The sequence below is a fragment of the Spea bombifrons genome, chromosome 12 (genome assembly GCF_027358695.1).
Source record: "Spea bombifrons isolate aSpeBom1 chromosome 12, aSpeBom1.2.pri, whole genome shotgun sequence".
In the NCBI taxonomy this organism is placed as follows: Eukaryota; Metazoa; Chordata; class Amphibia; order Anura; family Pelobatidae; genus Spea; species Spea bombifrons.
Window position 1 is genome coordinate 30193603 of NC_071098.1, and position 17973 is coordinate 30211575.

The 17973-nt window shown below is 42.2% G+C and overlaps 2 protein-coding genes across 2 annotated transcripts; both read left to right on the forward strand.

Annotated features, from left to right (window-relative positions):
* Positions 1–3285: 3285 nt before the first annotated feature.
* Positions 3286–8251, forward strand: LOC128470356 (urokinase plasminogen activator surface receptor-like). Its single transcript, XM_053452232.1, has 7 exons — positions 3286–3386; positions 4376–4495; positions 4879–5025; positions 6296–6448; positions 6909–7055; positions 7511–7621; positions 7762–8251. The coding sequence occupies exons 1-7, from the start codon at positions 3338–3340 to the stop codon at positions 7917–7919; spliced, it is 885 nt and encodes a 294-aa protein (XP_053308207.1). The 5' UTR covers positions 3286–3337; the 3' UTR covers positions 7920–8251.
* A 1715-nt stretch (positions 8252–9966) lies between these two features.
* LOC128470070 (urokinase plasminogen activator surface receptor-like) lies at positions 9967–17361 on the forward strand. The gene is made up of 7 exons (XM_053451897.1): positions 9967–10119; positions 11308–11421; positions 13697–13846; positions 14058–14195; positions 14582–14725; positions 15168–15296; positions 15929–17361. The coding sequence occupies exons 1-7, from the start codon at positions 10071–10073 to the stop codon at positions 16165–16167; spliced, it is 963 nt and encodes a 320-aa protein (XP_053307872.1). The 5' UTR covers positions 9967–10070; the 3' UTR covers positions 16168–17361.
* Positions 17362–17973: the final 612 nt, after the last annotated feature.

The following is a 17973-nucleotide window of genomic DNA, read 5'->3' on the forward strand; positions in this document are numbered from 1 at the left end:
TGAATTTCAGCTCTTATGACCCTATCCCTTAAGAGTGTGATGTCATGATGCCATGAGGCAATTTGGGTAGAAGTGTGATGCCACAGCTCCGCCTACTGATTATTTCCACCTACATCCTACCCCGACAGCGTGGGACAGCGTATCGACCACTACATTACGGGTCGCTTTCCAAACCCAGTCCTCAATCCTTGCCTGTGCATTAGAGGAGGTGGGCTTTTCAGGTGGTGGTCCGGGGTCTGCATGATGCCTCCTCGGACATTTTTTCTTTGCCTGAACCCCCAAAATTAAAAAACATATAAACAATTTAACAAGGACGTTGAAGACTGAAAGACTGGAAACGCTTCCAATTAAAATGACGGACAGCTAAATCCTACAGGACCTCCCTACGTCCCAGAAACTGTCCGTCGGCGCGCTCTCGAGTGCCGCAACTGGATACTTAATACCGTTAATTATGTTCTAATTATGTTGTTTATTTATTTGTTGTGCTTGTAACAAAACAAATTGCCTGGTGTTCGCCAACGGTAAAAGGCACGGGAAGAAAAGTGGAGTACTGTACATGTCACATACCTGCTCATTAGAGAGAAGCTATATCGAGTAAATTAGTTGGGTTAATTACGTTTAATAAATGTACGGTCTCTCCTGCCGCCACTCTTTTTGTTGAGCACAGCTGTAATCTGCAGATATTTATTAGCAAAATCACGAAAATAAGTTTGTAGGGAACATCGGTTGGCTTTATTAGCGGTGCTTGAATGAGTAATTTGATCTCGAGTGAGAAATAAATCAGGCGGGGGGTCTGTGTTTTATTTTCCTCCTGTGAAATGGAGTGATTTCCTTACGTTAACCTGCGCGGCAAATATATTAACGAGGAAAGGCTTTAGGCCGGATAGGCATCTTCTGTTGAGCTCTGCCGCTGCAGACTACGTGATCTGGCTGAGCTCATGGGAGTTACATTCTTCCAGATGCTTCGATGTCTATGGGGTTAGGGGAGTATTAGGTGGCATCTGCCATGTAAGAAGTTGCGTAGGACTCCATTAAAGGGGAACCGTCGTCTTCCAGATGGTGGTGGTCTCGGTGGCACTATTACTTAAGACCCCTAAAAAATCCTCTTGATGCCCCTGGGGGTAGGGATAGTAAAAGTGAGTAGATCAGGAGCTTTAGAAGTTCTAGGTATGATGATGAACGTTCTGGATGATATATTTTGGGGAGGGAATTAATGTATGGCAGGAATGTTTCATTTATTTACATGATATAATGTGATATTCTTCCGACACAAACATCTGGAAAATAATAAAATAATATTTATTGCGTTTACCTGCGTTCTGAAAAACTGGTTTAGAACTCAGTAAATGAGTTAGCTGTCCAACTGACAATGTTTCAGAAAAAGGCAGCTGCATATTTAATAAAATATAAAAGACAAAGAGCATTTCCTATAAATACTCATGGAAAGTACATGGAGTCCGTGCTCTGCAGGTATGGACACACTTTGCTCCGCAGATACCGGCTCACGTGATGTGCAGATACACAATGCTCTGCGGATACCGGCTCACGTGATGTGCAGATACACAATGCTCTGCAGATACCGGCTCACGTGATGTGCAGATACACAATGCTCTGCGGATACCGGCTCACATGATATGCTGATACACAATGCTCTGCGGATACCGGCTCACGTGATGTGCAGATACACAATGCTCCGCAGATACCGGCTCACATGATGTGCAGATACACGGTGCTCTGCGGATATGCACTCACATGATGTCCAGATACACAATGCTCTGCGGATACGCACTCACATGATGTCCAGATACACAATGCTCTGCAGATACACAATTTTCTGAGTGTTATGACTGATAGTTTCGGATAAGACCCAGGGCCCGCTCCCTGCCCCTCTCCCTGTTCTCACTGAGCTTGTCCCGGGAAGGGTGGTGTCCTCTGACTCACGCCGTGCGAAGCATGAGAATCCTCCAACAACTTATTACAAGTTGCATCACCGGATGGCGTGCGCAGGGTATGCGGAGGAGAGAGGTACATGAGATGCACAGAATATGTATGGCATTGACTACAGGAGATGGAAAAAATACGTCCCACTCCTACAAATCAACGCTTAAAATGTGGGCTTCATCCTTGTAAAGTAGCTTGGTTTGTAAGATAGACGGTGGATTCCATTGTGCCAATTTGGAGCAAGTATTTGAATGTGAAGTAATCACCATGGTAACCAATGGGATGTTGCTGCCAATTGCCTGCAACTTGTCTGGTCTTTTTGCATCATTAGCGTATTATCACAAGCGTATTAATGATGACTTAACAGATTCCCCAAATGAAAAAATATATATCTATAGAATGCCATGATTATATTTTTGGGCCAAAAATCTAATTTTATATTGATGTTGAGTCTGGCTACTGTACCCCGGCTTTTTCCAAGACAGAATCATTACGCTTTATATTGTGGTTTTAAAATCCCTCCTCGTGTATTATGGTGCTAGGCATCCAAATTATTTTGTACGGGAAATTTTTATTATTATTATGACTGCGTCTGCAGGTACGATGTGAAAGCTTTAGTTGGAGCTGTTGAATAAACCCCCCCACGCACCTGTTACATTAAGGTTAATTAAAATCCCACGTATTTGTGAATTTTATTTTTCTGTTAAGTGGAAAGAAAACACGCCATAGAGCTTTATTGTGAAAAAAAATAAAAAAAAAACCCTCAGAATAATAATAAGACTCCAAAATAAATGCTTTATAAAAGATCAAATTAAATTTCTATATTTACAGCTGTTTCCTTGACACTTTAAATGCTCACCAAGCCGTGAAAAACATGCTAATGAAGCCAAGGTGTTCTTAACCTCCGTGTTAAGCTATGGTACGGTGAAGCTATTTTAATTTTTTGTATTATTATTATGTATACGGGCAGGTGCGGGAATATTTTATTTATTTTTCTGTTGTTTTTTTTTTTTTTGTGATTCATACTTGTTCGTTTGGTCGTAATTGCTTTGAAATGAGGGCTTTGCTCACCTGCTTTAAAGCTGCCAGTTGCCCTTCTGTATTTTTGCCGAGATTTGCACTTTCGGTACTGGTTGGGAGTCTCTGGGAAGGGCTGGGTCTTAGCTCTACAAGACATAGTCTCCTCCAGAACACGAGCTATACGGGTTTCTGCCTTAAGGAACCGGTTACCTCCAGGAGATGTCAGGTCTGGACATGTAGGTATCGTATGGCACCGTTTCCCAATCTCGCCCCTCCCTGGTACTTACATGCAAGGTGTAGTAGGACCTGTTTAGAGGCTGAACGCACAAAGCTCAGAGAACATCTTGAAGCATCTTGACTCAGGCTGCCTACCAGAATGAAGTTAGCTCTCCAGTGTGCTCTGTGCTGTATCCTCCTGAGCTTAGGTAAGTGCTCCTCAAAGCCAGAGAAGAATAGGGGTTTGAGAAGAATTGGGATTGTTTTTTTTTTAGTATATACTGTTAACCTGTTCACAATGGATGGAATGACTGAACTAATGCAGGTCAAAACAAGAGAGTGAATGGCAGTATCTGGAGGTTAAGGAGTCTGGCCACTGGGTTCCATGTTCTGACCTTTCAAGTGGATTGAAGTCCATTGGCTGCCATTGAAAGATGTCGAGACCCATGGATTGCGGAGATATAAATTACAGATGCTGGAATGTGGCTAGAGTTTAGTTCAGATTCCTTTTATAAAATATTTTTTCTTTGCTTTGGTGGGAGAATACTGTGGGTTGATGGTCTTGATCTGATTGAATGATAGTGTTACACGGTGGCTGGAGTGGTCCAAATGGACCAGGTGACTGGTGGATCAGTGACATGGGTGGTCATTTCTGATCTTGATGGTAGTTCCATGGAAAACAGCGTCATAATCATTCTTCTCTTGAGATGGAGACCACTGGTGTTATGCATTAAAAGATACATTTTAGGTACAGAGACATCAATCTCACCAGAATTGATTGTGAACGACCAACCCTGGGCAAATGGGCATATTGACCCGGCACGATACTTTAACATGGTGAGATTGACTCTCCCGTATGGTGAAGAAACCCGACAGGATAATCTACACTGGTTCAGTCCGAAACCCTTGAGCCAGATGGATGATGGGAGTCATCAACATAACCAAGGTCAAGGAAACGAGTACGCAAGTGGGTTAGGGAGATTACAGAAGGAGCAGACGGGCTCAGATTTGTAAAGACAAACAAAAACATTATTTACTTTTTTACACCCAATGAATAATAAGCAATGTATTGCACCATTCTCTGGTTCTCAGAGGATTACACCAGGGTTGAGCAACTATTGCATTGTTTGATAACTTAAAATGCAAAGTTTGTGCTGTTTCTGAGAGTAAATTACATTGTTTCATTTTGCTTTTGTAGCAAACAGCCTCCAATGTTATCATTTCAAAGGAGCCCCGGACCAGGCCCTCCAGAAACAGGAGGCCAAGAACTGTGAAGGCAACAACCCATTCTGCAGCTCGTCGGTCGTCATCTACAACGGTAAGTGTACCCTTTGCTCGACGACGCCACCAACCTCATAGAGGAAAGAAACCAAGAGCTCAGTTGCCATGGTTAATATCTTCCACGACAGGGTGTTTTATGGTATTTCCAGTGCATGGAAGCTCTTTATCAATGAGCTGACGCTCTAAAATATCAACCTATTAATAGTTCACCTAACAACTCTAGTCATAATGACTCGCCGATTGTGGCAACCAAGCAGAAAAAGAGGTCAACACCTCCAGGGCAATGGATCTCACTTCTTCTTTCACCAGTAGGAAGGGGCATGGAGTGGTGGGCACTATGGTGGTGAGAGTTCCAATGGCAGATACAAACACCCCAATGTGGCAGTTTTCTCTCTGCATAACACTGAGATTTACCCCCAGGATTACTGCGTGGAAAGGTGGTGGTGAAAGGCTGCAGTCAAGGGGACTCGTGCAATAAGACCCAGACTACCTCCATGAAGGCTATCGAGACCAATCAGACGATGCTATGCTGCGGCACTGATCTGTGTAACAGAGATATGCTACCAGGTGAGTTACGCCGGTACGTCGCCGTCAATAAATCACAGCAGGTACGCCGGAAAATGGTTTTCTCCATGGTCCTTGGAAATCATGGGTTCTCTCCCTAGCAGCCAATGTGGCAAGACTGAGCCATGAAGGCAAAACACTGGTTGCTGTCCATTTCAACATACAGCCATTAGGCATATAGGCCATTTCAAGCACCCAGTTCGCCCACGACAGACAGGGACACTCTTAATTCCAGTTTAGCTAGCGCTGGATAGGAGATCTTTATTTTATCCATGGACCTTTAAACTACGCATGGAGTGAGCGGTATCTTATTTTCTGAGTGTCTGAAATGAAAAGGGTGGAGAGTAGGATCGTTCCGGGAAATTGTTAAGCAGTAGAGACGTGCGGAGAGGGGAATTTCGGAGAGGCTGCGGTTACATTCAGAAAATGCTGGACCGATGCAGACACGTTACGGCAGAAATCAGCTGTGTCTCAGCATACTCTAGTGGTCAAAAGGAAAATGCATCGAGATAGGAAACAATGGAGTCACAATGTATCCGAACTGAAACGACTGGTTCCTGTAAAATTTATAGTGACCACCACATACATCATGAGACAATCCCTATTATTATTTATAAACACAATTATTATATAGTTATTATAATTAATATATAGTTTTATATTTTTTTTCTATCAAAAGTAGAAAAGAAGTTTTACCTGCTGCAAAGACTCAAACCTTAACTCAGTCTTAGATTCTGGAGCCATACGCCTATCCCACACATGCTTAAATCCCCTCACTGTATTACCTTCTACCACTTCTGCTGGGAGGCTGTTCCACTTATCTACCACCCTCTAAAATGGGTTACCATAGAGGCAGATATAATAATGCAAGTGATGATAGAGATCAACTATCTCTTTACCAGCTGGCTGCTATCAGGCTTGGTTATTGTTGGGTTCTGGCTATGAATCTTCTCTATGTAGAGTGTGGAGGTGACCACGTAGAAGCATGGTGGACTCGATCCAAGTGGTTGCGTCTCTTGTAGATCATTGAGGTGACATCTGCAACAGCTTTCCTCAGATTTAGGAAGTTTAACCAAGAAAATTGCAGGCGCAGAGAGAAGTGCGCTTTCATTTGAAGAATACTTCAGTTCTTCGAATTATTAAAGGAAGAAAATATGTGGACTTTTTCTAAAAACAAAACTTTTGCTTCTGCAAAATCCCAATCTGTAGACTTAGTAGTAGAGTATTATTAGTGATTTTTATCGTGTTGAGATCTCTATTTACTTATTTGCAGATGATAACGAGGAATCCGCCAAGTGGGGAGGAGAGTGCTTGGCCTGTAACGGCCCTCCGTTGGCATGCGGAGGCGATGATCTGCCAAGTCTGCAGTGCGACTCCTCCGGCGATAGCTGTATCCAGGTCTCCATCACGACAGCCCTCAACCAAGGTCAGTGCCAAAGGGGGCAAATACATACCATCTGAGTACTAACAGGCTTGGCTTGTGACCCTGGAGAAGGGGCACGGAAGAGGCAACTTAACTGAAGAGCTACCATGAACTTTTTGGAAACCCTCCTGTGTTTTGAGCTACACTTTTTTAAGGGTAAAGGAAAGTAGCTTTTTGTACAGCGCTATGGAATATGATTCCGCTATATAAAATAATAAATAATACTTGATAATGCTTGTTAACTGTAAGAGCAGTTAATATGCGGAATCCACTGCCAAAGGAGGCTGTGTTAGCATATTTTGTTGATGGCTTTTAAACCAATTGGTATACAGTCTATAGTCCACATAGGTTCTTTCTGGAGGCTCTTAGGTTGAACCCAAAGGATCCTTAGACTTCATCCCCTATGAATTATACGTATATAAATGCGGGCTCCTGATGTATGATGGTTTTCCGGTCTTTACAGAAGTGCATCAGAACATTATAAAAAGTTGCAGTAACGCCTCTACGTGTCCCGGGCTCGCCGCGTTCAGTAACGGGGATGACGCCGTGTCCTACGCTGCTAACCACCAATGCTGTAACGGCACGCACTGCAACGCTGGGTACTTCACAGGTAAAACACGGACGGTGTAACCGCAGATCCGCAAGTAAATGGGGGGGTGTTTCAGGGTTTATCCTTTATAAAGATACAGGGGGGTCCAGGAAAAAACAGAGAGACGGACAACGGGAAGAAGATGCAAAAATCGATAACCCTCTGGCCTTTAGGAACATCGATTTCTCTTTTGGCACGTGTCCTTAGACTCCTAGTGACCTCCGTGTGTTTAAGTGTGTGGGGGTTCATGTATTCTGGATTTACATCTCAGGGACAATGAGTCTCAAACATGCTGTAGATATTAAGATACGTGATGTTGCCCCGGTACTTGTGGAGACCCTGTTGATGTCCTAGTTTGGTACCATTTTAGGGCACGGTCGATGCTATATTTGGTGTCTTTCCATTGTACTCTTTAATAGCCATTGATTTCCACTCTCTTTCTTCCGTAACTCTCAATGTGCCCCGTCTCCCCCCAGAAACAGACCCCGGGGCAGAGAACGGATTAGAATGCCACTGCCGAGCATCCTCAAACCGTGTGGACAGAATGAAGTGCAGGGGAGAGATGACCCGCTGCGTTGACTTGATAGGTATGTAAACAAAATTCTTCCAATGCCATAAAAAACTAGTCTTTTTTTCTGGTAGATTAACTTAATTTCTTAATTTGCTTCCCCTTCCCATCTACTTGTGACATCTCCTCTTATTTATTGCTCTCTCTCCTTTGGTCCAGGCTCCTCTCCTCTTGATATCGTGATGAGTGGATGCGCCACCGAAGCCTTCTGCCAAGGACTCTATCCCAAATTCAGTATTCCGGGATGGTTGAATACCACGTGCTGCTCAACATCTCTCTGTAACCATGGCAATGACACTATACCCTACGCATCGTGATCGACGAAAAATAATTTGTCATCTAATGGAACATTCAGTTACGATGCTTAGGGGAACATCTCCTGAAACCTTAACTCCTCTAGAGTCATCTGTATTGAGCACTAGCTTAACAATAACTAAGGCACCAAGTTAAGACCTAATACTTGGCAGCATTGTTTTCTCTATGACGCGTCACTACACTGCTCGTCCACTAGACGGCAATGTTTCAAAATTCAGATTTTTCTGTAATTTAAAGGGCCCCTATCCGTTAAAATTGAATAAATAAAAGATATTCCACTTTTCACATAAAAATGATTTTTAATGATTTTTTTGCTATTATTTCTAAATGCAATTGCTTTGAAAAATGTGTAAATAAAATAGATTCCAAAAAATAAAAAAATATAATTAAAAGTCTATCAATTGATCAGTCTGTCTGTGGAAACTATTTGGGGTGAATATAAGATGACAATAAGTAAGAAGAACCTAATTCGATTCCATGTTCGGTGTCTGGAACATAGGACTTAATTGGCTTTAATTCATATATCGCTAATCTTTGCTAACATTTTATTCCATTTTATTCACCAGGACATGACATCACTCCCCATAAGTAAAAAGCACTTAGCATTCTGTTTTTCAACTAATTATTTACATTTGTCTTATTATTATATCTTATTTAGGCCTCATGTATCTATTTATAAAACGCGGGTCTGATTGCAAGAATGTGTACAATAACAGCCATAATGTCTATTGATGACGGGTATGTCTCTGGGTGTAGTTATCAATACCGCTACAGTGATATAGTCATAGAAGTCGTTATATATAATTTGTAAGAAGAAAAAGTCGTTTTTCAACATTATTTACCATGTCAATGCATATGGGGTGCGGCAGTAATTGTAGCCACTCGGCTGCATGCTTTGCATTTTCGGCTCTGTGTCTTAAGTGTAGAGAAGAAAAGGAAAGGGTTATTTTAAGACACTATTTTAAGGCTCACCTTTCAGGCCGCCTGTCCCTGCAACAGGCACAGAAACTAGTGGGCTTTGTTTAGTGAGCAGCCCCCAATAACACCTTCAGCACATTGAGGTGCGAGATCTCCGTCAATAACAATGTATCATGCACGATGTACGCTTGTCAGCAAAAGGTCCCAAGCATTGTTACACATATTACCCTACTTGAAAACCGTCAGGGTGTTTACTCCAATTTCACAAGGAACAGGCAGATTTACAGTTTTTTTACCCTGATCTCAGGGTCTCGAGGGTCGGGTTCTCAGGGTCTTATGCCTGCTTCAATACCTCCTACAAGTCATGGTTTCTGTAAGGACTCTTATAAGAACCATTTGGTTGCCACCATTAACGAGTCAGTGCGAAAGAATCTTTTCGACAAACTTGTTTAAGGACTAATGTTTGGGGAGTCGTAGCTCGTTTATATCGCGTTCCCAATGACACCAGTTGGGTACCTGTTGGGTATAGCGAGGTTGGCCGGATGGTTCCACATCTCTTCTACTGCGCTTCAAAAAACTACCCATGGACAATTTTCTGCTAGGTGGTCACATCTCGGCGTCTTCTACGCGATGGGACAAGAGACCAAAGACCAGCTGTTGGGGTATCTAGCAACCAAAACGTATGTCTTCAGCCCCCTCCTCCTGCATGTACTTGCTCACAAACATAGGAGAACATCTAGTGGTGCTGCTCCCAAAGCCTGTACCCTCTAGGCAGTTGCCTAGGACCCCTATGAGGTCATCGAAAGAAAACAACTACGTTCGTTCTTGAGCTCCGCTTACTTATAAAACCTAACATTTTGTAAAAGGGTAAAACTACAGAAACCTGTAATTATTGGCATCTCTGCAAGTAAAGTAATGATTTATTAGAACTTGAATTTAATAAACTGCTTGTTTTATCTTTCAAACCAAAATTCTAGCGGAAGTGAATCAAGACGGGCGTCCGAAGGACAAAACAAGAATTAGAGGACAACCCAATCGGGTTTGATGCTATTAATTTTTAATAAAAATGACTCTTTTCCTACAAAAAAACAAAGTATCTTTCTACTAACCCAAAATAGAGATGGGAGTGGAGCATGGAGGGGAGGGGAGAGGAGAAAGGCAGGTGTCTGAAGAAGGTGCGAGCAGGAGAGAAGAGGTAGAAGGCAAGACAAAAAGTTGAAAAAAAGGGAAAGAAAATGTTTTTGTGGCTTATTCTGCTTTCCCTCTGTGTCTGCTTACGGCAAGGTGAGTCGAAAATATATATTTTTTTTTCCTTATTAGCATTAATTTCTAAAAACGCCAACAAATCCCTGAATGTATAAACGACGCCTCGAGGTACGAAGCGGTAATAGGACCTTGAGATCGCGCAGGTAACGATGTAGCAAAGATTTCTCTGGCAATAAATGAAGCGCTCCGGAAGGACGGGGGGCTTCTCATAACGTGAGAATTTAAAGCTGAAATATTCCGAAAATTTGTAAACATACAGAATTTCTGAATTTTTTTAATACAGAAGTAGGAGATGTTAGGTTTGTATATAATAATCTTCACAGATCTTCACAGATCGGATGTATGCAGCGTGGGTGTATCTTTGTATTAAATTACATCAGAAAAAAATGAGTTATTTCTGTAAAAAAAATTGTGGAGAATTACAATAGTTTGAACATTTTGGGGATAAAAGCATGGAATTGGTCCTTCTAATCACAGGATAAAATAGAGCATCACAATTATACATCATATAAAAGATATTCCTCCCCGCAAAATTCCTTAAATATATTATTTTTTTTAAATGTTTCTTCATTTTATTTTTTACAGATGTTTTTTTTATATATTTTTTATATTTATTTATATTTTGCTTTCCCAATTTCTCATAAAAAAAAAGTAATACTAATGAACATGTTCCAACGCTCTTGTTTGTACCCATTAAATATGACTTAATTTAGGGGTCCATAAACATGTACTTGGTTTTGAAGCAAGTCACGAGCCAATAAATTGCGTCTGTAAATCACGTACGGCTATCCGCAACACGCCGCTACGTCATTCGAGGATTTATTATCATAACACGACCAGTACAATACGCCGTTTATCAGTCTCCATGTGGGGCATTAAATGAAGTGGGGGTGGGTGATATAAAAGCCAGCTGGTAAATGTAACGTAGGAGACACTAGAATAGAAACATAGAACCTGACAGCCAAACGGCCCCATTCGGCCCCCGTCTAGTCGCCCGTTTCTCCTGCTGTAAAGACTCAAACCTTAATCAGTCGTTGGTCTCGTCTTAGATTCAGGAGCCGTATGTCTGTTTAGCATGTACCACTTCTGCTAGTAGGCTGTTCCACTTATCTACCACGCTATCCAAGTAAAAAAAAACCCAGTAAGAGCATATTTTGGCTGAAGATGGAACATTCGTCAATAACGAGTTTGTCAACTTCATTCCAGGTCTCTCGCTGACTTGCTACCAATGCTCCGGGCTGCCATATAATTGTATAGAGAATGAACAAAGGTGTTTCTTCAACCAGACCTTCTGTATGTCACAAGGCATCACTGTCATAGGTAAGGTAAAGTAAAGCTCTGTCCCTCTCCTGTGCCATCAAAAAGGTTCTGATACCTATTAGCAGCCTTTACCCGAAGAGAAATTGTCTAAAGGACTCCTTATCCTACATGCACACAATCCCACCCTCGGACCTCCTTACCCTACACGCACACAATCCAACCCTCAGACCTCCTTATCCTACATGCCCACAATCCAACCTCAGACCTCCTTACCCTACATCCACACAATCCAACCCTCGGACCTCCTTATCCTACATGCACACAATCCGACCCCCGGACCTCCTTATCCTACACGCACACAATCCAACCCCCGGACCTCCTTATCCTACACGCACACAATCCAACCCTCGGGCCTCCTTATCCTACATGCACACAATCCAACTCTCAGACCTCCTTACCCTACACGCACACAATCCAACCCTCAGACCTCCTTACCCTACAAGCACACAATCCAACCCCCGCACCTCCTTATCCTACATCCACACAATCCAACCCTCGGACCTCCTTATCCTACATGCACACAATCCGACCCCCGGACCTCCTTATCCTACACGCACACAATCCAACCCTCAGACCTCCTTACCCTACATCCACACAATCCCACCCTCGGACCTCCTTATCCTACACGCACACAATCCCACCCTCAGACCTCCTTATCCTACACGCACACAATCCCACCCTCGCACCTCCTTATCCTACATGCACACAATCCAACCCTTGGGCTTCTTCAACACAAGCTCATCTTGCTCTTAAATGACTATGGGATTTACTTACTAAGGACACGGGCAACCTGGCCCCGTGCTGTATGACGGCCAGGAAGACACCATGGGCATCATCTACATGCTGGCACTGGATTTTGTTATAACCCATCCTCTGACGGCACATGTGGATCCCCTACTAGCTTGCTAGGTCACTAGGTCCTAAGGGGTCAGTATGGTCCGGCACCCATGGGCTTAGCTGCACCCCCTCCAGTGACCCTGGGCAGACATACAAAAAAAAAAAAAAGAGCGCTGGGGCTCATTTGACTAACGTGACCCTCACAAACCATTTTATTACACGCTTATAAAACCGGTTGGAATAAATAAAAGGCCGATCTGCCATACGTGCCGTAGAAGCTCGCTGATTAATGTTTATAGGCGACGCCGAATCTTTAAGATCCATCTGAGACTGCGGTCTGTGTCTCCGTTTCCGTGCGATAAAAATACAACAGAAAAAAAATCCCATTTGCAGAGTCGAACGTCTGCGCTCTCAAATAAATCCCCCTTATTTTGTATCATTAACAGTCCGTTAAGTATGGGCAATGATAAAACCGTAAAAAGAAAATGGAATAGTAAAAAGGAAAAAAAATAAATAAAATGCTCCTAGGATCTATGCATATTTAATTATGATATAAAAATATATATATATTCAACCATCCTTTAAATAAATTGTTATTGCTGCTCGAGAGTCGTTCTAAAAGAAGGAATGTTTTTGTAGCATTGGTCATTTTTAATGCTTAATTACTCATTTTTTGGTTCTTTTATTAGTTGATTATTGTTCAGCATGTTATGGATTTTTTTAACCCTCTAGTTACCAGATGGAAATATAGAGCTAGCCTCCCCCTACCCACACACACCCCATGGCTGAACCTTAAAGGGACAGTCAATAAAAAAAATCCATATCCTAAAGGAGGTGTTAGCGTGAATATCCGTCCTAGCTCAATGTTTCTTATAATTAAGGATGATATAGCTCGTTTGGTCACCAGAAGCCTTAAAACATCAGTTGAGGAGGAAAAAAAGGCTCCTAAAGATATGGAGGATGCCTATGAAGCTCAACTTGATTGAGTTGGCCTAAATGGGACAAGTTGCAGGCTCATGAACATCAACGTAGTCCTGAGTAGACTTCCAGTATTTCAGAGCTTAGCTCAACATGTCTCTCAGGGCAGCATCTTCTAAAATGGGCTTCAACTGGAGACAATCAACTTCCCACCTCAGCAGATGGCAAATGTAACCCCAAAACTCACCGAACTCTCAATAAAGTAGAGGACAAACTTGACTGCTAACACGGATGGAAACTTGAGATACAGCTCGACGACCAACATGACCAATTTCATTGCAGTAGAATCTACAGAACTCGAGGGGAAGCTCGGAATCTTTCGGCACTAATGTCATTTGGTTCAAATTCACAGCATCTTATCGGTTAGCAAACAGGCAACTATTGTTTCCTTGAGTGGGCTAAGACTTGAGTGGGTAAAGTTTAGAAGCTAGTTTCCAAGTTGTTTTACCTTGTTTCACAGAGAACGGAAATGTGGTGGAAAAGACATACAAAGGATGCTCCCAAGGTCTTCTGTGCAACGAGACAATGTATATGAACCAAGGAAACAGGAAAACGTACATCAGCTCGCAGTGCTGCACCTCAGACTACTGCAACACCGGCACGTATTACGGTGAGGAGCCTCGGCACGGCCAAGGGACCCCAAGTCTATGGGTTTGGAAAGTAATTGCTGTAACAATGTGGATTTGATGTTTTACTAACTTCCATCTACATTATGAGGGGCCGACCCCAGTAAGCTTCTCCTACATGATGGGCTAAGTAATGTAGAGTTAATGTGGGTACATAATTAGTGTATTATTGGTTGTTTTTGTCCTCCGGTCCAGCTCGAGTCCCAGTGGCTGCTTTGGATTGTTTGACCTGCGTGGGGGACAACTCGTCTTGCGCACTGCAAAACCTGACGTCCATTAAGTGTACCGGGGTACAGGATCGGTGCATGACAATCACTACTGTATACGTCAAAGGTGAGAGACCCCCCAAAAAACAAGGGTGTTAAGAAGCGCCTACACCACAATGTACAATAGAAGCTACACAAGCCACAAGCAGACAGAAAACTACCCTAAATTCATGGGCAACACATCAGTGGATATGTCTACGTATACACGACGCACATAAACAAGTATATACAACATAAGCATACAAATATTAACATCATGCCATGTTCAGTAACGTACAATGAGCAAAAACAACACAGAAATAAAATGCAGATAAACTTGGACGCAATGGCTCAGAAGGAGAAGAACTTCTTGTCTATCACAGCTTGTGGTTTAGCAGAAGGCTTAAACACGACTTCTTAAGATCCAGCAGGGTAATTTAACATTATTCAATAACATTATTCTTCCTTCTACAGAAACAAGCTCAAATTCGGTGATTAAAGGCTGTGGAACGGGTAACCTTTGCGATCGGAAGCTGGAATATAACACCGGGAATGGCCTGCTGTACACGGGCGTATCGTGCTGCGGAAAAAATAACTGTAACAACAGGACGCAAACAGGTAACTCGGTAACAACCTACTGGTAAAGAAAGCATTGACTATTGGTAACTCAACACCAACAACATCATCTGATGGTCCAACACCTGTACTGACCTACTGGTAAAGTAAGCATTGACCATTGGTAACCCAACACTGATAATATCTTCTGACTAATACCGCCGATGACAGACAGTGGTTAAGTAATAATGTAGATGAATCCACATTCCCGTTCCAACAAACGCAGACATCTCCATACAGCCTCTACTGTACGTTAGTCCCAGACGTAGTGGGAATGGAAACATGGTGAAGGGAGCAACAACGTCAAAGGAATTGTTCTAGGGGCTTATCTAATGCTCTGGGTGCTCTGCTGTTCCTCCACAGGGGGGACAAATGTTCTTCTGTTTAGTTTTAGAGTCAATATCAATTCCAAAAAATGTTTATTTGTGATCTCTGTCATCCGCAGTCTCAGTAGATCCGAAGCCCAATGGCCTTGAGTGCTACGCGTGCAATGAGACAGGCAAAGGCGAGTGCCGGACCAATATCACCACAGTGAAGTGTACTGGAGACATGATGATGTGCATGGACGTCACAGGTGAGACACAAAGGATTCATGAGAAATTATTCTCCACTGTAAGGATAAATGAGCCATAAAACTGAATCAGGAGCTAATGCTTTTGCGGGACCCAGATAGACGTGTAGATCAGTTCAACCGCTACAACTTGTATGTGGAGGAGCAAAGCGGTGCTCCAGAATGGGGCTGGATGTTTATGAAGGGTGTTCCGCAATCTCCAGTTTGTGTCTTGTTAGCCAGAAAAGTATATTTTGCTGTAGTCGGTACCTGGAAAGGTCCTTGAGAGGGTAGAGTAGATATACTATCCTATACCCGATGGACATGGACTAAAAATGACCAGGGCTGGTGATCAAAGGTGGTTTGATGGGAATCATCAAGCTTCATGAGTTCCAAGTATGACTGAGTTCCAAGTATTTTATGTCATGTTGCCATTTATCCATTGACTAAACAGAACATGGAAACTTTATTCAGAGTGTGACCCTACATCTTTCTGTGTTGGTCCAATAAAAGATATCAAATAGATTCGTATCCTTCCTTGAATAAGAATCGCCTTTGTAGAAGGAGACTGTTAAGAAATACCTAATCGTAAATCACTAATTGCTGATTATTTTGTGTAATTTTCACACTATTTGACCTTGATTGTGTCTTTGCAGGATTTCCACGGGCAAACACACTAATGCGTGGATGCTGTTCTAAGGACGTGTGTCTTGGTCTATCAGCATCTTTAGCGATCCAAGCCAGTCAGAAGCTCTTCTGTTGCTCAGGAAATCTTTGCAATAACGGCGATATTGCGTCGTATTTCAGATCCAGCTCAACCACGGCACTGAACAATGTATATTTACTGGGAATGGCTTTGCTCTGTGTGACGAGAGGTCTCAGGGTACTCCTGTGAAGATGCACACCATCAGCGTCGGAACACACCGTGCGGGAACGTTCTACACCACATCTAAATCAGAATATTGTATCCATTCTAACACATAATAGACTGTGAAGGTCACCAATATAACGGCTATTCCTAGAGGAACTCAACAATTGCATGAAGATTAACTTTTACCCCAAAGGTTCTTGTTTAGGAGCGCCAGTCCATTTTTTGGACCTGATCTAGACGTACAAGGTGAAGGAATCTGCAGTACTGCTGAAAACATGGTCCATTGAACAAAAACGTTAAGCCTGGACAGCAATCTGAACCAAGATATGACAGCTAAAATCACAGACCATATACACCGGCAAGAGTAAATCCACAACAAGCAGCAATCGTTGGCATTCGGATGTCGCTTCAAGTTATCTCCAAACCCATAGGTGTGAAGCGAGGCTGCTGCATACAGTGATATCATTTGTTGAATGTTATTTTTTTTTCGTTGATTTTAAAATGTTGCAATAAACTTTTTGGAACTTCTTATGTAATGTGATGAAGGCTACACAGAGATACATTGCCTTGGTAGAGGGAATGGAATTTCCTTTATTTAATTGTTTCGGAATGTTTTCTCCACCCAAGTTTGAGTCCGTCCTAACCATCTCCACCATGCCAGACCTCATTCCACTACATGTCCTGCCTATGCCGCCAGTGTATTATAACGAGGGACATGCTACATGTTTTGATCAATTACTAAGCCACTTGGGAAAGAATGTGTAAAGCTGTAAATATTGAAATAAAAATGCAGACATATTTTAAATAGCCATATGAAGAGCTTTAGGGGAAACCTTTTCCCCGCTAGGAGCAAATACCAAGAGGCCGCTTATTACTATTAGAAGAACAGTATGTTCTTCACCGTAAGGGCAGTAAAGCTCCGGAATTCACTGACTATGGAGGAGGGGGGAGGCATTTAAGAATAAACTGGGTTGCTACTTTGGTAAAAGGTATTCATCATCACATATCGTAATTTAAAATGTGCCGATCCAGGGGCTTTTCCAACTTTTCCAAGTACTTAAAATGTTTTTTTTTTCCCACGGGATAAATTTTTCATTTATTATGATGTATTTGGATGCAATGTAATGTTAGTAAAGTGCAAACTCAGATCTCTACTGTATAGTAATATTATTTTTAATTAACAAACTGTCATTGAAAATAAAAAGACTCTTCCAAAGGTGGCGTCTCCCTTTCGTGGTATTAAACTCCGAATGAAATCATATTTATAATGAAACATTTCATGTTTTTGCTTTTAATGCTAGTAAAACATTGCTATGAAAAGCAAATAAAAGCCAGTGAAACATTATATATATTCCCAATCCTCGTGTAGTCTTCTCCACTCCACTCATGTCTCTCCTACATAACTTAGACCTCAAAATAAGGGTGAGAAGATATCTCGTCTTCGCACCTTGGTTGACTTCCTTGAACTTCACAGGTTTTGCTCTAATATATCATGATATTAATAGGTTAAGTCTTCCAGGTTATGAATATAGAAAGCAGAATGCCAACCCTATCAAAATATTGGGGACTTCATCACATCCACAGTCATTAAAAAATTGGAAAAACTCGTCAAGATACAGGGTGGTCTTACCAAAAAAAAAGGAATGGCGAAAATCTGGTTAAACCATTGCTGGAATGATATCTAACTTTCAACAAGACAAAATCAGACTCATTGCTTGAGTGGAATTACCCAGCCGCCATCTATAAAGGAGACCCCGCGCACGGGATGTAGGGTGTGGGTGCAGCAACCAGATGCTACACAACCTTTTTTTAAGGGAGCTTTTTTCAGAC